General features: G+C 43.6%; 1 protein-coding gene across 3 annotated transcripts in view; it reads left to right on the top strand.

Annotated features, from left to right (window-relative positions):
• Window positions 1–23,543, top strand: part of epha3 (eph receptor A3) — a 120,801-nt gene that overhangs the window by 58,900 nt on the left and 38,358 nt on the right. For all 3 annotated transcript variants that reach the window (XM_071907262.2, XM_071907261.2, XM_071907263.2), the window contains 4 exons: window positions 2,941–3,096; window positions 7,122–7,487; window positions 15,541–15,665; window positions 22,899–23,061. In XM_071907262.2, coding sequence (XP_071763363.2) covers window positions 2,941–3,096; window positions 7,122–7,487; window positions 15,541–15,665; window positions 22,899–23,061 — 810 coding nt within the window. The remainder of the gene's footprint in view (window positions 1–2,940; window positions 3,097–7,121; window positions 7,488–15,540; window positions 15,666–22,898; window positions 23,062–23,543) is intronic.

The raw sequence follows: 23,543 nt of genomic DNA, 5'->3' as shown, positions 1-23,543 counted from the left end.
TAAAAATAACTACAAAAAATACATAAATACATAATAAATCATAAAAAAGACAAGCTTGGCAAGTAATTTAATGTTGTATCCAGACTTGTCAAGCTTATAACAAGATATTTTTAGTCAAATTATTTTTCAAATTTCACTAAATTTCACTTGATTCATGTTAACATGATGAAAAACACGAAACAAGTTACACTATCCCAAATAAAAATACATAAATAAATACTGAAACCAATCATTTGACTAAAAATATCCTGAAATAAGCTTGACAAGTCTGAATACAAAATAAAACCCCTTGCCAAGCTTGACACTTCTTGCAGTGCTAGACGTGTCAAAATAGGGTCAAAAATCCATTATTCCTCCTATATTTCCCCATATTTCCGTAAGTGATTGGTTTCTAATCCGCAGTGAGAACGGTGCCAGGAGTTAGTACCTCGGCGGCTAAATGGAAACAGACCCTGTTGGACGCGGGCCCAGTGGTTTGACTGTCCAATGAACATAGTGAAGGCATCTTTGTTTGGTGTTATCCAGGGGTGAAGCGTTTAGGGCATGTGCGCTCTGTCAAAGGTTGTTTATGGATACAGGGATCAGATTAAGGCTCTGTCCGCCGGTGTTATGAGATTAATTCATTTTCCCTCTTTGTCTATTTTTACATGGCTTCTGTTTTGTGTTTCGTGTGTGTGCGCGTTTCTGCTGACCTAGTGGTTATCTTGCCGCTTAGTAACGCTGTTACCTGATTTGCTGGGGGAACTGGCTGTCAGGTCTAATTTCCTGGTGGATCCACCAATCAGGGTGGTCTGTTTTTTCTGGGTCTGCAAGTGTTGTGGTTGTCGCTCCGCTCGCGGGACCCTATTGGGCTGTTTAAATCTGCTTCACTTTGTATTACACACGCGCACGCACGCGAGCGCACGCACACACACACACACACACACACGCGCGCGCGCAGAGGAGGTAGTGGAGTATTTAGTACAGCACAGGGACCTTGGTGTGCCAGTGTCAGTGATGGATATGGCAGTAGTATCAGCAGTGTTGGCTGTAGCAGGAGTGTGTTGTCCACCACTGGGATCTGTCAGACCTGTTCTGCTGAGCCCACACATTCTGCTGGCTGCCTGCTATTGCTGCTAGCCATTTTTTACTCCAGTGTGTGTGTGTGTGTGTGTGTGTGTGTGAGAGAGAGAGAGAGAGAAAGAGAGAGAGAAAGAATGAGAGGGCTTGTCTGATGTGTGTGCCATAGGGTTAGACCAATAAAAGGGGCTGATATTGGCCAGTCAGTGTCATCCACCTCTGATATGATGGATATGATGCAGTTTGACTGATTCTGTATTTATTGTGTAATTGATCAATACTACACTGGTTGTCTATGGGAAGCCATTAACCTGAATTGGATCTAATGTGACATTTTGATGGGATTCCACACAAGTATGCATGAATATGTTTCATTTTTATTATTATTCTTATGCTTATTCTGGCTTTCTATAGTGAGTTTTAGAGTCCCATGGTCTAAATGTTGTTTTACATGCTTTTCCACCCTGCCAAGAAGAAAATAACAAGGGGAAAAACTGAATCCTTCTCATTTTCAGGCATGAAAATTGTCAAAATTAAAGATATTGAATATCAGCTCTAAAGACTGGCTAATGGCAGCTTCAGTCCAACAATATCAGCATCACTATTGGCCTTCAAAAGCCCATATCAATCAGAGACTAAATTATTCAGTCTTTTTTCCAGGTTATTTCGTGATTTTATTTATTCGTATTTGTTTTTTTCTGAGTTTTCTTGCCAAGAAGATGGTCAAATTTGAAGATGTCGAAGTAGAATTCACAGTTACTGTATATCTGCATTAGAAATACCTCTAGTATTGGGAAGTACAGTACTGTGGTGATGTTAACCCCTACTGAGTGTGGGCAATAAAGTGGACTTAAACGTCTCAGGCAGAGGCTTAAATGCTTTGCTTCCCATCATCCTGCCTGGATCAGATGACACGGGATTCAACCTGCGATAGGACAGGAGAATAGAAGTGAATAGAGGAGAATAAAGGAGAGGAGTAGAATAAAAGATGGATAAATAGAAGAAAGGAGGGGAAACAGGGCAAGGGACAGTGTGGAAATCTGTCTGAACCTTCCCTTGATCCCCCAAGCCCCCTCTCATATTCACTCATATTCTTATATGAAGGGGGGAAAGGCTTAGTATGGGTCCTTTGTGTTTTCCCTGGCACCCCATGTGCAGGACTGGAACTTACCTGAACTTACCCCCCCCCCCCCCCCCCCCCCCCACACACACACACACACACACACACACACATGCACAGGTGGAGTGTCACCCTACTTCCACAGATTGCAATAGTTTTGTGGGGAGTAGCAGTTCAAAGAGCTGCTGAGTACAGTTTTAATACAGAGATATTTAAAGAGAGTCGTCCTTTTATCTAAGGGGACGATTTGCATAATTCATATTGTGCGTTCTGAGAGAGAGAGAAAGAGAGAAAGAGAGAGAGAGATTTCAAAGCATCCTTGTTTTACCAGCGGTCAGCGGGTGCTTGTGAAGTTAACAGTGGTTTTACTTCATGTCTTCTTCTGGCAACGTGTGAGTGTGTGTGTGTGTGTGTGTGTGTGTGTGTATGTGTGTGTGTGTGTGTGTGTGTGTGTGAGTGATAGACAACTTGGTGAAGTTTCATCTGTTACATTACAATCCAAAACTGTTTCTCCGACCTATGGGGTTTCACCTTCTCTCTAGCCTTCTCACTTGCTCCTTTTGTGCAGGTTCTTCTGAGGAATGCAGCTATTGATTACCTCTCCTGTAGAGACTTGGGCAGAGGAATGCATTATTGATATGAAGCACATGGTGTAAATACTGTAGGATATTGATGTGATGGAATGTCAATACTCTATATGCGCTTGTTGAACGATGAAACTCACCTCTCCGTCTCCCTCTCTGTCTGTCTTTTGTCTCCAGTGTGCAGGCCGGGCTTCTACAAATCTGGGCTGGGAAATACGGAGTGTTCCAAGTGTCCGCCCCACAGTTTCTCTCACCATGAGGGGGCGCTGCACTGCGGCTGTGAGAAAAACTACTTCCGCGCTGAGGGAGACCCCGCCTCCATGGCCTGTACCCGTAAGTGTGTGTGTACGTTGTGTGTGTTTGCTAGGGTTAGACCAGGGTTAGACCGATACTATGTATGGGGCTGGTATTGGCCTTTGATTCAGTCTGTAAAACCTGCAGTGAAACCTGCCTCACTCTGCCTTAAGGAGCTGCTAACCCACCTAAAAGAATGTCATTAGTATGTATTTCAGTTGAGAGTTTTAGTGTCCTATGACGGTCTGAAGCTTTTCCAACCTGACAAGTATAAAAGTTCTGGTTGGAAACACTGAATCCTTCTAATTTATATCAGCACAAAATATTGGCTATCAGTAACTTCAATCCAGAAATATCAGTATCAGCCTTAATAAAAAACAGTCTAACCCTAGTGTTTACAGTCTATTTTCCCAGTTATTTCATGATTTTGTGTATTGTTTGATTCCTCTATGTCATGCAGCATATACTGTATATAAGTGTCCCGCAATCACGTACAATGTCCCAATTCCCCTGTGAACCATAGCTAAACAACAGACCAAAAAGGTTAACATTCCTTCTTTATTTAAAGGTCACTTTAGCCACGGCTGCCCGGGAACCTTTTACTGTCTTTTTCCTTTCCCTCCCCACATATTTCTATCTCTTTTGTCTTCCTCCGATGCAAATGGCTTACAGATGCAGATGCCTCCTGCAAAGCCCTCCAAAATGCATTACCCATACAACTATAAATCACTGCATTCCCTCATGTCAGATTATGGATACATCCTTTCCTAACGGGGATAGGGAAACAAAAAAAAAGAGTGCAGAACTGTAGAAAATACAAAAATCGACGCCCGCAGCCACAGATAGAATCCTAATTAGAAAGACAGTCACGGCAGTCCCCGTTGTGATTATCTTGACACCATCTTGTCGGCTAGGCAAATTTCACCTCATTGGGACAGATCGCGCGATGGAAGGGCTGTAAATGAATAGATAAGGTGTTTGAAGATAACGATGATGATTATTTCAGAACAGGGATTTTACTGTTAGGGGTGAACTAGAGGTTATTCAGAGTTGACATTTGCAAAGTGTTTGAAGGCGGATCTCAGAAGCCAGGAAAAAGTGTGTACTGAATGCACGCAATTTGTAAGTCTGTCTACTCCCAGCAATTATTTTCCAATGCATTTCCCCAGTTCCCACAGTGCGTTCTCCAAATTAGAAGAAAAACATGTGCTGGTTCCCCTATTGCTGGTCTGGGAGGCGTTCTATATTGTACAGAGGTACTGTATAGGAGAAATCTCACGGTTCAGAAGTAAAAGAAACAGTTTTATAGTCTGCCCATGTAATGAGTGGGAGGCTGGAGAGGGAGCATGCGGAGAATGGTTAATGCGCACGTCACTCGGGAGGGATTAGAGATTAATATATAGATCCGTATGTCCCTACACGCCATAACTCATGTCACATGTTAATCTCCACATCTATGTATTATTTCGACATTGGGAATTAGCGTATGATTGCCTGCATGTGTATGTGCGCATGCCTGTGCAGGCTCAGGTCAGTATCTGATGTGAGTCGGGTCCAGAATTATTTAAGCCGATACGGTCAGCGGAGTCGGCTGCATAGGTGAGCCACAGATGGACGGATGGAGTCGGATCTCTATCTAATAAAATACTGGTAGATTTTGCAGGGTTCACAGCTTGGGGTGACACATACTTACAGTGGATACAGTGGACGACAGGGGGGCACACATGTATATAAACGAACATACCCTCATTCACCTTTTTCTCTCTTATCCTCTATCTTTATATCTCCTGTGTATCCTGGGTGCTTAAAAAGTCTGAAAAAAGTTTTAAATTATCGAAATGTAAGGCCTGACAAAATATTCACATTACAAAATTACAGCATTAAAAGTACAGTTATTAGAGGTGATGACCGATCATATTTTGTTATATCTAATCGAGGCAGAGTTGAAAAATAAGGCAACAAAATAAGGCAAATGTAATAAATAGTATAGTTTCAAAAGAGTGTATGGGACCGAGGAGTGTGGGTTTTCTTATGCTGTATTATATTACTTGCACTTCCAGTTGGTCACAGTACGTTTGATCCTTTTGGATGTGCATTCTTATATTAATACAGAACAGGATTAGTACAGTATGTCAATATGTTTTATTTTCGTCACATCTGCTTTATAAAATTGGACATGGACATCATGTCCCTTAACAATTTGTTTTCGGGTGTCCTTGTTCTTATTCTGTACATTTGTAGATTTATAACTTTCAACAGGAAACAGGCTGGTTTTGATTCTTTTGTTTCTTTATTGTGGTTGTTAAACTGTTAAATTTAATTCTAAGGGTTAGGGTATAGTCTTTAAAAGTCTTAAATCTGGCTTTCTGAAACCCTGATCTCAATTGCTCTATTTCTCTCTACATCTCAATCTCTTGCTGTATTTCTCTTTTTATTTCTCTCCTGCACACACACAGTCAAAGTCGGTACTGTAGATTTCCAAGACAGGAGCTACGCATAGCTTGGGAGTGGAGTAAATTCTTCCTGTCAAATCAAACAGACCAAACAAAGCATTTTATCTCAAAACTCAATCCGCCAAGCCCGTCTCAATCTCTTCCTCTCCTCCTCCCTCCCGCCATCTCAACGGAGCTATTTGGCAGTTTTTGGTTTTGTCCTACATGTAATTACAGTCATAGCTTTGATATAAAAATCTGGAAATATTCAGAGAGATCTGTTTGTAATAAAACATTTCACTTTTATATGTCAGCCCGAGTTTGATGGAATCTGCGTTTCTTTTCTGGGAGAGGCTATGTCATGCCCTTCTCTCCTCTCGCTGATCCAGAGAGAGAGAGGGAAAGCACTGTCAGTCACGATAAAAGCCAGACACACACACTCACTCATGCACACACACAGCCCTGATATATGTTGTATATGATATAGGATATATGTGCATACATTGTGCAGCATTCATAATGACAGTTTATTTGAATGCAAAACTCGAAGGAGGTACACCCAGCATTCTTGCTGCAAAGAGGACATCTATTCATATGAAAATGTCGCTTATCTTAACAAATGCCAAGTTGCATTTACACAATTTTTATTCATTTACTTTTTTGGAGAAGCAAGAATCGTGGGACCTAGTTTTACAGTTTAATCCTTGTTCAGAATGAGGGAAAGAGATGGATGTGTATCACTTTCATTTATTCTTCTTGAATGCGTCTTGATCAGTCAAAGTCTTCTTGCTAGCAAATAAACTGCATGGACACTAGATAGATGTTCACACTGTAATAGCTGATGCAGCTAGTGCCTTATCCACACCAGTCTTTGGTGTTGTCTTTTGAAAATCACCTTCCACATTTGAATGTCAGCGGTAGCAGTTTTAGAAGCAGGCAGCAGGTTTAGAAGCAGGCAGCAGGTTTAGAAGCAGGTAGCAGGTTTAGAAGCAGGTAGCAGGTTTAGAAGCAGGCAGCAGGTTTAGAAGCAGGTAGCAGGTTTAGAAGCAGGTAGCAGGTTTAGAAGCAGGTAGCAGGTTTAGAAGCAGGTAGCAGGTTTAGAAGCAGGTAGCAGTTTTAGAAGCAGGCAGCAGGTTTAGAAGCAGGCAGCAGGTTTAGAAGCAGGTAGCAGGTTTAGAAGCAGGCAGCAGGTTTAGAAGCAGGTAGCAGGTTTAGAAGCAGGTAGCAGGTTTAGAAGCAGCAAATGTTAGAAGCAGGCCTGTGACTCGAAAGTCACCAATTCAAATCCTTGGACCGTCTGGAAATGAAGAACGCTCTTCCTTCCTGTTGGGTATGCTCCTCTTACATATAATGTATAACATGAACATTCAAATTCCTCTTACATGCTGTATGTACTTGGCAGATGAGTCTGCTGCTAAATCTGATTTCATCTATTGGCAGTCAACTGCTTTAGGTCCATATCTTCTCCTGTCTCTTCCCCTTCTGCTCCTCTTTCCCCAAACCTTCCGCTTCTCCCTTTCTCCTCCTGTCTCTCCAAACTGCTCTTTCCTCCTTTCCACTAACCTTCCTCTTTTCCCCTTCTCCTCCTCTCTCTCCAAACCTCCCTCTCATCTTCTCTCCTCTCTCCACCAGGTCCTCCTTCCGCTCCCCGGAACGTGATCTCCGCCATCAACGAGACTTCAGTTATCCTGGATTGGAGCTGGCCCGAGGACAGCGGCGGACGGCGGGACCTCACCTTCACCGTCCTCTGTAAGCGCTGCCGTGGCAGTGGCGGTGGTAGCAGTGGTGCTAATGGCGGCACCCAGCGCTGCGAGCCTTGCCGGAGCAACGTACGCTTCCTTCCGAGGTCCACAGGCCTCCGGAACACCACGGTGACGGTGGGCGACCTGCTGGCCCACACCAACTACACCTTCGAGATCGAGGCGCAGAACGGCGTATCACCGCTGGCGCCCAAACTGAGGCAGTACGCTGCCGTCACCATCACCACCAACCAAGCAGGTGAGATGACACGACAGAAAGACAGGTAGATAGGCAGATAGATAGGCAGTCAGCTGGGTAGGTAGGTAGTTCTCAACCGTGTGCCAACAAGGCCCAAGAACATATAGGTTTCCTTCTACACCAGGTGATTTCACTGATTACTTCCCCCTCTCTGCTTGAAGGTGTGCTAATCAGTGAAATCAGCTAGTGGAGTGATTGTTGTAAGGAAAACCTGCATATTCTTGGGCTTTGATGGCACATGCTTGAGAACCACTTCTCAATCTAGGAAAGTCGCGCACATCCCGAAGCCATTGAAGGCAGGTGCTGGACCCGGAACTAGTACTTCGGGTCCAGTAGCACACTGTAGCACCCTTTTGTTGCTTTATTGGCACCACAAAGTAAGTGACCTTTCGAGCACACTGCTCTTCTTCAGACATCATGAGAACGGTAATGTTGACTATGAGAACCACTTCTCTACAGGGTGTCCGGAAAGTCTGGAATCATGAGAGAAACCACCAACTAAACCTGTATCAAAACTTCTTGTCAGAAATTAGATTCTAAACCACACCTCCATTTGGTTGTCAGCCATCCTGACAACTGGTGTGTGCAGAGAAAACTTATCCTTATGATTTCAGACTTGTCAGATGCCCTCAAGAGCAAGAATGGGTACCTTGATTGTGGTGGGACCCTAAAATATGAAGTATAAGACCACAAGGGCCCGTACAATATGTGTATGGGTGTGCCTGTAGTTCATGCGTTCCACACATATGCACTCCAACCATCAGCCTCGGACATTTACAAGGCGATCCCAGGCCGCTATTCTCTTGTTTAACGACCGGGATCGGATGTCTCCCTCCTCGCAAAAATCCCTCTGAAACATCTCATCGTTTTAACAGACACTCTTAACGTGAGGATGGGCTCCTAAAACTCCCATCGATCTCTTATACAAATATCTTTCCGCACGTCCACTCCCACAGAAGAAGGAAAAGGCAGGGGGAACTGGCGCTGTGAAATTCCAAGAGACAAATCAATCTAGCTGCAGTAGAAGGCGCCAAACCTCAGAAATCCCCGACTCAAACGAGGAATGTGCGATGGCCTCGCTTCAGCACATTCATTTATTCTCTTCCTCTTCCTCCCATCTATCTATCTCTCTAACTTCATCTCCATTTTCTTTCCCGGTTCTCTCTCACAGTTTGCCCGTATATTTGTTACGTTCTGGGTGTCAGCAGTTTAGCTTCGGATTTTCTCTTTCCCTCTCAATCTTTATCTATCTCATTCTCTCTGTCTTTCTTTCTCTTTCCTCTCTTCTTCTGCACCCTCACGGACACAGTATCCTCTCCTTCTACCCCTCTCTTGCTCTCAGTGACAGTTGATGTACTGCAACCTACGCCCAACTGTTTTCCTCTTCTTTATGAGTTTCCCCTTCCTGCTCTCCTCTCTCTCTCTCTCTTTCTTTCGTCCCCATCCCAACTCTTGGAGGGTGATTTAGCTCTGGGTCTGTGTGCAGAGTGAACAGACAGGAGTTCCTCTCCATAAGTCGTCGTACAGCCGGGCCAGACTTCTACACTCCATCATGTAGATGCTGATGGATGGGCAGCAAAGCCTGTGAATTTAACCACAGTGGTCGGGGCGGGGCTTCAGGCTTCAGACGGCTGTACCCTTGTGAAGCTTGATGCGATGGGAACAATCGCGGATGCCTGGAAGCACTTGGGAATTCTGCTATCTGTATGCGATACAGGATTATTAATTACCTGATCTTCAAAATGGGGGTTGCTTTACAGTAATTTGCAAAGTACAATGGGCAAAAGTGGATTTAAGGTAGAACAGGAGAAGACACTCAAGGCACTTATTACTGAAGTCAGTCCCACCAGTTTGTAGTCATTGAGGGAGGCGATCTTTCTTTGTAACAGGAACGATAATGGATGTCTTGAAACATTTGGGAATTTTGCATGTGGACAGCCTCAGCCTCAGCCTGCTATCTATGTACAATACAGGATTATAAACTACCTGATCTTTAGAATCAGTATTGCTTTAATTCACCAAGTACAAGAAGGAATTTGACCTGATTAATTGATGCCAATGCATTACGAGACAGTTAGGCCATGTTCACATGATTCTGCTTTCTTCAAACTGTCACCATCTTTTCACTTTAAAACAAATGTGGAGCAGCTGCGAGGCATACGGAAAATGGCCGCTTTGGGAAAAAAACAGGGTTTGGCTGCTTTTTAGGCAGAGTGGAAGTGTTTCTGAAGTTGAGAAAAGTTCAACATTTTAGAGGAGCGCTCATGACATTGACTGCTCTTTTGTAAGCCAACCTATCCAACAAAGAAGAGATGGGGTTTCACAATATGTAGGCAGCTGACTTTACTACAACAACCAGAATTGTAGTTGTAAATAGAGAAAGTATTGGCAGTGAAGTTGGTGGTGCAGTAGTTGTTACTCTGTGTTGTGATAGTAAGTGTTTGACAGTTGGACATAAGGGCTGTTTGCTGATAGTGGCAGCTACTACAGCTAGTTCTTATGAAAACAAACCCATTTTTCATTATCAGCACAAAATGCCGTCGAGGCAGCACTTTCTCTATATAAAAAAAAAAAAGCAGAAGAGTGTGAACACACCCTTACACAGTACAGCACTGGCACACTAGGTGCAGGACAAAACATAGCAACACCTCACATATAGTGCAGACAAGATGTGCTGTGATGGTAGACTAAACATAAAGGCAGTACAAGTATACATTCATAGAGTCTGGACAGCAGGGATTCCATCCTTACATACTGTCTCCTGTCAGAAAGTCAGCGAGCCGCTGACAGGTGTGTGTGTGTGTGTGTGTGTGTGTGTGTGTGTGTGTGTGAGGGGGTGGGGGGTGGGGTGTGTGGAGAGTGGTTATGTTGAACTCGCCTTGCAGCAACTTTGTTGTATGAAATACACTGAGCTGAGATACACAAACAGGATCCTAGCAGAGGAGCCAGAGGTGTGTGGATGTTCCAGGACATGGTCTAGTGGAGGCCCATGTTGACCACAGCACCCACAGAGTGGTTCACCCTGCAGACTAACTGCGGGGGGTCTAGAAATGGGTCAGTGACAGATTTAAGGTAGGACAAGACCAGCTGCTCAAGGCAATTTGCTATTACCAAAGTCAGTATCACTGGTCTGTCGTCACTGAGGCAGGTGATCTTCTCTTTCTTTGGAATGGAACCATAGTAAATGTCTTGAGGCACTTGGGAATTTTGCCAGGGAACAGTCAGATTTTTGAGGATTTCCTGGTCTTGCTGGTTGATGCAGTGCCTGAAGGATTTCCTGCTTTCCTGACGTTCTGCTTCTTGAACAGTTTGTATACTTTCTCTTCAGTGATGATGTGAGGGGCTGAAGGGAGGGATGCAACAGAGAACAGTGTGTGTGTGTGTGTGTGTGTGTGTGTGTGGTTGTTTCTTTGTTGGATACAAAGAAATATGGTCTTGCGTTTGCAGCCGTGTCTGGAGGTTGGTCATGTTGAGCTCATGCTGTGAAGGAGTGAATGATTTCCCTGTGACTAAAGAATTTTGGACGCCCTGTATCATCTGTTGAGCTTATCTGGTGGAGACAAGGCTGGCAGGGGATGTATTGATGACCCATATAGTTTTAACTTTAGGGGAGTCTGGAAGAGACGCACGGGTAGTCAGACACACACAAGCCACAGTATAAGTATATGTGCACTCAAGCATACATAAGCCCTCTGCTAAATATGCGAGCGTGAAAGGTCATGCATGCATACATATACAGATATGCACACACACTTTGATATATTTGTATGAGGTGTCTGCTGTGTGTCCTTTATGTTGTCACAGCTCGGCTGTATTATAAGTGACAAGGGCCAGACGTGACCTCTTTAAAGTGACAAGACAGGGATGAGCAGCAAATATAGATTTTGTGTGTGTGTGTGTGTGTGTGTGTGTGTGTGTGTGTGTGTTTTCTCAAATGTGTGCGAATGTGTCTAGTCTGAAGATGAGTGTGGACTTCAGTCATTTCTTGCTACCAGGAGAAGAAGCAATGGAGATTAAAAGCAGCTGCATACTGTAAGCAGCACAAAGACAAACCAAATTTTTCATGGTTCAGGGAAGCTTTATATTTTCGGTTTAGTAAGCATTGTAATCTGTGTGTGGTTAGACAGGGGGATTCTGTCTGTGTTCTGAATAGATATTAGATTTGAAGAGGGCTTATCAACTTTATAAGAGGGGTGTGTGTGCTCAGAATAGAGAAGCCTATCTTTAATGTTTTATCGACTGAAAAATAATCAGAAAGCGATGGATCCTCTTCCTCCCTTATCATAGTTCAAGCACACACACACACGCACATGCACGCATGCAAGTACACACACACAAAGCACCAAGACGCACACACCTTAGCGCCATCCTCACCTCCTTTCCCACACAACCACACATGCACGCACACGCACACACACACACACACACACACACACACTCTCTCTCAAACAAATATCCCAGCCTGCAGCTGCACACTCTCCATCAGCCTTGAGAGTTTACAAGGATTAGGGATGTCAGTGCGCACAAGCCCCACCCGTCCACACATTCATACACACACACACACACACACACACACACACAGATGCCAAGGCTGTTAAAAGTTGGATTAAGTGTGTGCCTGGGAAGGAGCAGTGTGTCCTGGCTGTGCTATCAAGGTGCTGTCAGATAGCTCTCCTCTTCTCACCTCCTCTCCTCTGCGCTCCGCTCCACTCATTGTCATACTCATGCTAACAACACGGTAACTGAGATCCCATTTTACAGTTGTTTAGTCTAATATGAACAGCTGAACTGTGACTGGACTTGCCAGAGTGTGTTTGAGAGAGACTCATAGGAACGTGTACTGTACATGCAGGGGGAATTCCTTTATTCAACTAACCTGGTTTTGTGTTTACGCATGTAAACATGATAACTGGGTTAGAATAACCTGGTTAAGCTCAGACTCTGATTATGAGAAACCTGGTTAAGATGCCTGGTTTACTCATAATAAACAGCTTACTGTGGCACAGAAACATCTTATTGCTTTCACTTTTGGTGTCTGCCGTTTGTGCAAACTCACAGCATCGTGGGAATGTTTTGATGCCTACAAAAAGCAGACAGTGTGCAGTACTTACCATCTATTGGGATCATCATCTATTTCCCATACATTAGAAGTAGCTTACTATTGCTCAGTGAAACAGGGAGGGGGGATATTCTATGAATTGTTTTTTTCATGGTAACAGGGAGACTCAATCGTAGGGTATCAAATGTTCAAGTAAACAGCGCAGCCTGAATAAGACCTTAACCAGAGTGTGGTTAATTGCTGCGTGACTCCCGGCATGTAAGCCTAGTCAATGTGTCATAGAGAGAGTGAGAGAGACAGATTTGTATGCTATTGTTCAAGAAGTGTCCACATTCTTCCAATTCCTTCCAACACATTAATATTTCACTGTACTTACACAGTGCGTTCTTACATATCAATAATGTATTCCTACACTCTATGAAGTCTCTATGAAACGATGATCAATAGCTACAGTGTTCAATGGAAGGCACACACACACACACACACACACACACACAGTCAATAGGAGATGGGACTGTAGAGAGACAGAAAAAGCAAATGAAAAACTAAGGGCAAGTAAAGTTTAACGTTCGACCGATATGGGTTTTTGAAGACAGATACAGATATGTTTGGTTTGAAGCTGCAGATAGCTGATATTTTTTGTGCTGATATTCAATATCTTTAAAGTTGACCATTTTCTTTTTTTTTTCCAAAATCACAAATACTCAGTGTTTCCCCCATAATTATTATAATTTTTTTTGTAGGGTGTGAAAGCCTTTGAAACAGTATTTAGACCATGGGACACTAAAACTCTCCATTGAAACCCAGGATAATACTAATACTACAACTAATAATAATACATATTCATGCATACTTGCATGGAATGAGATCAAAATCTGGCATTCCCATAGTCAACAAATGTAATATTGATTAATTCTACAATAAATATGTAATCAAACTGCATCGTATCCATCATATCAGAGGTGGACGACAGTGACTGGCTGATATTTAATAAAAGGCCAATATCGGCCTGACATATCAGTCTCACCCTTGTACAACAATGCCACAGATGGAAACAGATAGCGACAGCAAATGAGTGCATGGCAATAGACATGCAGAGAGGGAAAGGAGGAGAAGCCAGGGAGAAGGAGGAGAGGAACTTAAAGCTGCCTCCAAGCGGCCCAGACACTGTAAATCATTACCACCATAAACCACAGAGCCAATAAAAAGCACAGCCTCACCCCGCTATCAGAACCAGAGGGAGAGGAGGAGGAGGGGGGGAGGGGGGGGGGGTATAGAAACAGATTCTCCCCATCTGGATTCATTACGGGAGAAAAAATAACTTCCAGTGGAAATACACACACGTATACGCATGGAAACACACACACACACACACACACACACACACACACACAGACGCACGCACACACACTCTGAAGCTATATAATCACAATCAAGAAAGGCTCGAACATTTCAAAGACAAACATGTTTTTTCCTGTGGTCTAATAAAATTAAAAGTCGATGCCTCAGATGCCGGGCTGGCCCCGGAGCTGCCTAGCAATTAGAGAGCAGTAAAAAAGGGAAATGAGAAAGGGAGTGAAGGGAGAGAGAAGGAACGGAGGGAGGGGGTGGAGGGAGGGAGGGAGGGAGGGATGGAGGGAGGGAGGGATGTGCTGAATTACTAGATTGGGACCATGTGAAGTCCCCCAGGCTCGGCGATGCATGGGCGAAGGATTGGCAAGGAAGAGGAGAGCGCCGAGCCAGGAGGGATGGGGATGACAGGGACGGAGGGGAAGAGAAAGACACGTTTGCTGCTGAGAATTGCAGCGGTTGCTCTCAATAGCACTCTTGGTACTGCAAGACCCAAACAATGAAGAAGAGACGTTATGAGTGCACCGTAATGAGGAATTGCTTGAGAGTGGGGTTTCACATCCTTATCTCCAGAGATGGTTAAAGTGGTAATCCACTGGTTCCTTGTTTTCTTGATTTTGTCTCCATCTTCGGTGCTCAGCACTCACTGCTGTGGTGTTTCTGCACTGCACTTCCCAGAGATCACCTGTCAATCAAACAGTGTGTCCAGTACTGTGACGTCTTTCTCCTTGGATTTTCTGTTGATGCAGTTTGAGTTTCTGTAGGTGGCGCTCTCTTCTTTGTCTGCTCTTTATTGCTGATCATGCTAACTACCCAGTTCTTCTTCTATTTATTCAGAAAAGAGCTACCAGACACCAGATGTTTAGAACAGCAAATAGAAAAGCTTTCTTGAACTGGATATAGGTTGAATCACTATTGTGTTATATCAATAGGTGATAGAGAGTAGCAAAATGGAGATTTATTTAAATGAAAATGTCACCGATTATTACTTTAAACTAAGGCTTAATCTGTAAAGGAGTTCTCTAGAGGATAGAGACAGGGATACATATAGAGGGAAGAAACAGAGGAATTTTGAGGGAGGTGACAGCTTGAATTTCACCACTGCGTCTGTGTTTCATCAAGACAAACCACAATCCTCAGTCTATGGGGAGCAGTAGAAATCACATTTTGTGTTCTGTCTCACCGCTATTCACATGTCAATGTGGAAATCTTCATAAAGCATCGATATATGGATTCATGTGGAAAGACAGAATAAATGATCGGTGGATGAAGTATTGGTTTGATGAGCGATGGCAGAATGCAAAGAAAACATTTCTTATCCAGTAGTTTCACTTCTGAGATGCATTTCCCTCACAGTGATTTAATGAATATCCTGTGTCTCTCTGTGTGTGTGTGTGTGTGTGTGTGTGCATGTACAAGCCTGTGTTTGCATTGGTGTATGTAATCACCCCCCCCCAGCCATAACCTATAATGTGGCCCCACTGGGCAGCAAAGTGAATTAGGCCAACAGGAACCACAGACAATCAACAGGATGAAACAGTAACGCACCGGGAACTGAACTTCCCCTGAACCTCCATATAAAGGAACTCACTCTCTCTCTCTCTCTCTCTCTCTCTGTCTGTCTCTCTGTGTCTCTCTGCCCAGCTCCCTCTCCAGTGACAGTGATCAGGAAGGAGAGGACGTCTCGCAACAGCATCTCCCTGTCCTGGCTGGAGCCGGAGAGACCCAACGGCATCATCCTCGACTACGAGGTCAAATACTACGAGAAGGTCGGTGCACAAAACGTCACTGTTAAGGCTTTTAACTGAAGGCGGAGCGTGTTTGCTGGTGTTGTTTCACCTCTCTTTGCTTACTCATGTGTTCTTGGAGATAAAAGTCACACTGCAAAAAATATCCATATTAACAAGTCATCTGATCTAGTGTTGAGTCTTAAAATCGTATTTTTCTGAAAGCAAGTGAAGGTTTAGGGTTTAGAGTTAGGGTGAAAATCTACAACCTTTGCTGAATGTTCTCGTCTCTTGATCTCTTGATAGAAGTGTCAAAATATAACCTAAAAATAACAATCTTGCTTTTTAATTTTCACACTGCACACTGCACTTCATTTTCTCACCAAGTCATTGAGACTCATATTCCGTCTTAAAATCTTATTTTTGACAGAACAATTCTGCCAATGGGGGTGAGATAATTCCACTTCCTTCCAATGCGGTTTCACTTGTTTCAGGAATTTTCTAGAAACAAGTGTCAGTATCTTGAAACAAGGCAGAATAAGGCAGATCACTGCACTGGAATCAAGAAAATGACACTGGATTGAAGAGAAACAAGACTGTAGGACTGAATATGAGACCATGATGGACATTTGAGACAAAAAGTCTTGGTTGTGGTTGTGCTATGCCCCCTCCAATAGCCTTGTTCTTCCAGGCACAAATATGGCGTGATTTCTTTGAGCACTTATTATAATGAGCGCTAGTTACACAGAACGTGCTGTAAGGCCTTTTTGTGCTTAAGGGAATGGCATGAGAACTGACTTCATCCAGTGTCTCTATTGCAAGCCAGCCAAAACCACTTCTCTCCTCTCCTCTCCTCTCCTCTCCTCTCCTCTCCTCTCCTCTCCTCTCCTCTCCTCTTTTTACCTCGCCTCCAGTCTCCATTTTCTCCAGTCTTCCTCCTCTCCTCTCCCTAATGGAGACTAGTTTTATGGCAGACAGTAAATGTGTCTGTGGGGTCTCTCCGTGTCTGTGAGGGAAATTAGTGCAGAACGAATTACACTGGCTTTCAGCAGCAACGCAGCACTATGGCTGACATTTGATGGTGAAATTAGCCGTGGACGCAAGTTTAATCACTCCGGCAGATTCTGTGTGTGTGAGTGTGTGTGTGTGTGTGTGTGTGTGTGTGTGTCCCAGATCGCAGTTTCCTTGAATGCCAACAGTGGCCCCTAATCTCTTGATTAGTAGGCAGACGGAAGCTGCCTCCTCTCTAAATGCTGCTCCCGGGTCAGCCAACCTTACCTAACATGTTAAAACGAGGCTGGGAAACAGCGAGAGGAAAAGTTAATGACTGATACTAGGTCAGAGCTCACTGGAGGTCTACTGTTCAACTGTTGTTTTTCATATGCCGGTATAAGAGGCAAATGTGTGGGTGGCAAACGGCTGCATGTCTGCATACTTATAGAAAATACAGAAAACACACACACACACACACACGCATGCATGCACACAAATCACACACATCGCAAATGCATATACACAAAAAGAGAAAGAGAAAGAGAGAGGGGGGTTGGGTCTGAGGGAGGGACAGTGACAGACTTTCATAATGAAAAACCACTGGGCCTTTGCACTGATCCCTGTTAATCACATCGTCTTTCACGAATTACTGGAGACGCTCAGGCCCAGACAGACACAAACACACACACACACACACACACACACACACACACACACACACACACACACACACACACACAAGCCCCTAAAGGATCCTCCACAGCAGCCAGAACCTGGGATTTCCAACCCCAGACAAAGGACTCTTCCATGCAGAAGAGTGAGCTGGGACATCCAAGGGGGGACCCCCATGATAGTTCGGGGCTTTACCCAGGATAGTGGCCTCTGTGTGGGGCAGGCAGAGGGGCATCGAGGGCCTCCGGCTTGTGGAGGATGGAGGCCGTGGGAGGACAAGAGCTGGAGCGCCAACTCCCACACGAAGACCACACCATGACTCACTGATGAGACAGAAAGGGGCTGGGAAACAGGCTTTTAGACACAAACACACACACACACATACCACAATTGCATACACACAGAAACAGGACAGAACATAAAAACAGAGCGACAGAGATTGAAAGAGAGAGATTTTAACAGGGAGATGTTAAAACCTCCGGCCTCAGCCCAGCTGTCTGCTCTGCTGTGTTTGTAGCTTTTTTGTCTGTATTTACAGCGCTTTAAAACAAAGACATTCACAGTGTATGTTATCATGTAATCCAATAGCTATTTACCGACCACTCTAGCTTCTCTGAATGTAGAACAGTGTACTGTTAACCAACAGCCACGCGGCGTCACAAAGTATAGTCCTATATTGGATAAACAGGAGAAAGGCCAATAGATTTCGGGGGTCTAGCAGAAGGCCAACAAGTCGTCAATTCAAGGGAGTGAATATAATTACGACAATTTTTTCCTTGTGTGGTTTTGAAAATGTAACAACACTGGTTTGTACAGAAAGTGGGTCTAGGAAGAATCATGGAGGGACATTTTGAAAGCTGACATATTTCTATGCATGAGAGAACTTCATAGCCAAAGTTAAAAGTTGACTTTTGAGCAAGACAGCGTCATAAGCTACACTTCTTTAGGGTGGAGTGTTAGTTATACAGAAATTGCTGATTCAAGCTTTTTGTGCTTAAAGGAATATACCAAGTCTTTGGGAGATTGATCCATAGGTCTACTTTTCTGTTAAGTGATGACAACATAGACACTAAAATCATCCATGTGTCCCCGGTAGATCACTGGCCCCAGCACTCCATGCTAACACTTTAGCATACTCTATGTTGAGTGATAGGAGGTGACTAGCATTATGTAAAAAGTGAGAAAATTAGAACTTGTAGCAACTCTAAAGCTAAATGGTAATTAATCTTAAATGATTTGTGGGTAAGTCTGGCAGTTTTGTGTAGGAGATTGGTAGAATTTATACTAAATCTGATGCAAAACTGATGCAAAAGTGCTGTTTTGCACTACGTGGCACTACTTGCCCTGTTTCCATAAAAAGTGAAGTTGGTGGGTGATGGGAGACTGTGCGCTGCTAAAAATCACTGTGCAGCGGATGGATACATAGTTGCTCTCCTGAAATAGTTCCACAAGTAAACCTGGTTACATCAGCTATATTGAGCTATATATGAGTTAAAAAGTTAAAATGTATGAATCTATAGGCCATATAATAAAAAAACACAACATTTTATCACTAAAGTCTTCTCATTTTGCATAATGCTAGTAGCCTACTATGACTCGACATAGTGCTAAAGTGTTAGCATGGAGCAGTCTATCCCTATTGCCACATTTTTCACTCTGAGACTAAATGGCTTGTGGATTTGTGTATGAATTGAATAATACTAAGTGTCTAAGTGCTAGTGCTGGTGGTTATGGTTGTGCCGGTCACTAACTAAGTATATATGTGAATTCTTTAGGGATGTTTGGCGATATTCTTGGGAATTCCCGACCGGGACACTTCCCAGAAGAAGAGAGCCGTTTCATCTTTGGAAATCCCAGACTAACTGTATGATCTTCCCGTTGCTAAAATGGACTAAAGGGCGCTGCGTTGGCGATAAGGCAATTCCAAGTGCACTTTGTGAAAATAGAATTTGTGGGAATACACATTGCTGATTGTTTTTGCGTGTTTTATCGCTGTAATCTAGAGAGCAGAGAGAGAGCTTCGAATCCACTTTAATTTGGGCTGTTTATTTAGTCTTAGATGGAAGGAATGCTGGCTGAAACGCACTCTGTATTTACTCCTGCACTACATCTCCTGTTTTTGGGTCTATGTGTGCCTATATGTCTATATGTGTGTGTCTATGTGTGTGTGTGTGTGTGTATGTGTTGTACAGGCTGTAATCTGACACAGCTTTGTTTAGATTGTCAAAGCAGAACACAGCATGGAGGCCATATTAAATTCTAGCGGTGTTCTGTGATGTATACACACATGCATGCGCACACACACACTCATATACACACACACAGTGGACAATACACAATCATACGCCTTGTCGGGCTGCAGCATGCATGGAGGAGAGAGGGCTGATGTGAGTCTCTCTCTCTCTTTGTCACACACACACACACACACACACACACGTATCATTTGGTTCATTTGATTATACACTCAAATACAGACATACACATACAAAAAACATGAATACATAAAACACAGTACCACAAACACACAGAGACACACCACACCAAACTGTATTGTACACTTAGACACACAGTTACACACACAGAGAAAACACACACACACACACACACGGCTACCATTGTACACATGGTATTGTACATACAGATATTCAGGCACACACAAACTCTCTCTCTCTCTCTCTCTCTCTCTCTCTCACACACACACACACACACACACACACACACACACACACACACACACACTTAGATGCCTGGGCCACACCTGTGTGTGATTTTCAGGGGATCACATGCTGTCCTGAGTGCTGAACAGTGACAAGCTGTGAGTAGATTTATAGTTGTGATGAAGAGACGCCCCAATGCAGGACTGGTGTATCAGTTACCTCCTCACACACACACACCACTTTAAAAAGCTTTGTGCACCATAAAACTCCGATCCACTCCATTAATGGGAGTGAAGTGCCTTTTGGACACTATTTATGTGTGTGTGGGTGTGTGTGTGTGTGTTGTGTTGCCTGTACCGATGTGTGTCATGCTCCCTGTTAATAACCAGGTCTATAAAATAAGGATTTGACTAAGCTTGGACATGGTTCGGCTTTGGATGATTTTTATAAGCTTGGCTACATTGCACAGCATGTAGCTCATTTTCAAGATTGTTGAAGTCATCCCTTAATAGATTGTCATTAAGATTTAAGCTCTTCCTTGTCCTATTTTCCCCTGTTTAACCTTAGCCTAGCTTAGAAGTGGGTCAAATGATAATGTAATTTCAAGCCTGCCTGGAGCATGGATGGGGTTTTCACCCTGGACAATCCAAATGGGCTAAATTGAGCCAGACCAGACAAAACTCAGAAAAGTGTTACATTAAAACAGTTTCAAACAGTTTCTGCTCCCCTAGATTGCTTCTATAACCCGCCAAGTTGCATTTTAAAGGGTAATACCGGTGTTGTTTGGAGGGGGGGTGGGGGTTACGTTTATGCCAATGGCCTAGGTTCCATATTTCCTGCTGGTGTCTGCACACAGTCAGCATAGTTTGATATATCAGAGTTCATTTTCCTCCCTTAAGAAGAAGCCATTTGTTCCCATTCATTCTTATACAGTATGAAAAACAATTTCCACAGAGCGAGAGAATTCATCACAGTAAACATGAGGCCTCTATTTGGTTTTGTCAAAGTTTCTGTTTTCTTGTTATTTCATTGTGCCAGAGTTGAAAGATTTTATATCAGTAAGCACATTATGTTCACATGCATGTTATGTTCTGCTTACTGTCACCAGACACCAGCAGGACATAGACAGTAGTAAATGGGCCACCACTCTAAATGACACTGGTATTCTCCTTTAAAAGAAGGGTCGCCAGAACGACCAAGTACATGTTCATCTATATTGAGTGTGTGTTTTCATACATCAACTCACTAAATAAGCATAAACGTTTTGGTTTTGTTTGAATGTCCATTAGCTTCTCATTATTTATTTGGTTTTGATTAGCGACAGAGAAAGTATGTGTTTAATCTATCTTATGTATCTCTTGGCCCCTCTCTGTCTCTCATCTGGTAACACTTGGCAATCATGGCGCATACTGTTGTACCAGCAACTTTAATCACACAGACACACACACAAACACACAGACACACACAAATAGCTTTGGTGATGCTTTTGTCATTCTGCAGTGACTGTCTTCTTATGACCAACTTTGGCTTGGCATTTGCTTGAATACTCTTTATAAAGTATTGTTATGTAAGCAAGCCACAGCAGGAACAAAGCTTCATCAATCTGTTCAAGATATTAGTCTCTACTTCTTCTATCTTATTCACTGTGGATAGTGTTAGACCGATATATGGGGCCGATATTGGCCTTTTATTAAAATTCGGATATAGGTCAGTCAGAGTTGTCCACCACTGATATGATGATATGATGCAGTTTCCTTGAATTTTCCATGGTCTAAATGCTGTTTAGATTTTTCACCCTAAAAAGAATAAAATTCCAGGGGAGATACTGAATACATGTCATTTTTTGGCATGAAAATGTTCCAATTTGAGGATATTGAATATTGGCAGCTTCAATCCAAAAATATTGGTATTGCTCTTGGTCTCCAAATCTCATGTTAGTCGAACCCTAACAGTGGAAACAGCACAGCACAGCGCCAGAGTGAAAAGTCTTGGTTTTATCTGTTCTCTTCCTCTCGTCCTCTCTCCTGCCGCCTCGTCTTTTCTCCTGCTGTTCCCTTCGCTCCACATCTGGAAACAATGGGCTGAATGCAGGCCTGGTGTGTAAATCCTGCTGCTGCTTTATCAGTGGAGATCAGTAGGAGAGAAGTCATAAAATATAAAGGGCATAATTCATCAGATTGGATAGCAAGCTGCCAAACTCTCTGGCACGCTTGTGTGTGTGTGTGAGTATGTATGTGTGCGCGTATTGCATGTTGTATCAACATGCAAATCAGCACTGTTGTGAAGAGTATTTACCAACAGTTACAAACCAGACTAAAGTTAACCCTAACCTTAACCTAGACCTTTCCAGTGACTGTACAGAAAGAAAGAAATACAGAAAGAAAACAGAAAGAAAGAAAGAAATATAGAAAGAAATACAGAAAGAAAGAAATATAGAAAGAAAAACAGAAAGAAAGAAATACAGAAAGAAAGAAATACAGAAAGAAATACAGAAATACAGAAAAAAAATAAAGAAATGCAGAAAGAAATATAGAAATACAGAAAAAAGAAAGAAATACAGACAACTTTCAACTAGCACAACTTTCTGACCAATGCATTCTGTCCTCCTCTCTCCCTCCCTCCCTCCCTCCCTCCCTCCCTCCCCCCCTCTATCCTCCTCCCTCCCTCCCTCCCCTCCCTCTGTCCTCCTCTTTCCCTCCCTCCCTCCCTCTGTCCTCCTCTCTCCTCCTCTCTCCCTCCCTCCCTCCCCTCCCTCTGTCCTCCTCCCTCTCTCCCTCCCTCCCTCCCTCTGTCCTCCTCTCTCCTCCTCTCTCCCTACCCTCCCTCTGTCCTCCTTCCTCTCTGCCTCCCTCCCTCCCTCCCTCTGTCCTGCTCCCTCCCTCCCTCCCTCTGTCCTCCTCCCTCCCTCCCTCCCTCCCTCCCCTCCCTCTGTCCTCCTCGTCTCCCCCTGCAGCAAGAGCAGGAGACCAGCTACACCATCCTCCGTGCCCGGGGCTGTAACGTGACTCTGAACGGGCTGAAGGCCGACACCGCCTACCTGCTGCAGATCAGAGCGCGCACCGCCGCCGGATACGGAGCCAGCAGCCCCAGCTTCCAGTTCGAGACCAGCCCCGACTGTAAGCTCAGCACCGCAGAGCAGCAGGCCTTTTAACTACTGCTGTAAAATAGGGTTAGACCGATATATGGGCCCAATATTGAGTTAATTCTAATGCACCATTTTGATTGGATTCCACAGAAGTATGCATGAATGCATTATTAGTAGGCTACTAGTAGTATGGGTTTCAGTGGAGAGTCATGTCCCATGATGGTCTAAATGATGTTTCAGCTGCTGACAAGAATAACATTCTGGGGGAAACACTGAATATTATCATTTTGGGGAGAATTTTGGCAGTAATATGGTCAAATTTAAAGATATTGAATATTGGCACAAAATATCAGCTATTAGCAACTTCAATCCAAAAATATATTTGTATCAGTATTAGAGTTTTAGAAGCCTATCCTGTCCATTGCTAACTACAACTCAATTCAGGACTTCAGATCTCTTTTTTTTGTTTTTTTTTGTTTATGTAGTAATTTGCAGCAGTGTCCAGTTTGATTT

This window comes from Centroberyx gerrardi, chromosome 10 (genome assembly GCF_048128805.1).
Source record: "Centroberyx gerrardi isolate f3 chromosome 10, fCenGer3.hap1.cur.20231027, whole genome shotgun sequence".
Lineage (NCBI taxonomy): Eukaryota > Metazoa > Chordata > Actinopteri > Beryciformes > Berycidae > Centroberyx > Centroberyx gerrardi.
This window is presented reverse-complemented; position numbering and strand designations above follow the sequence as displayed.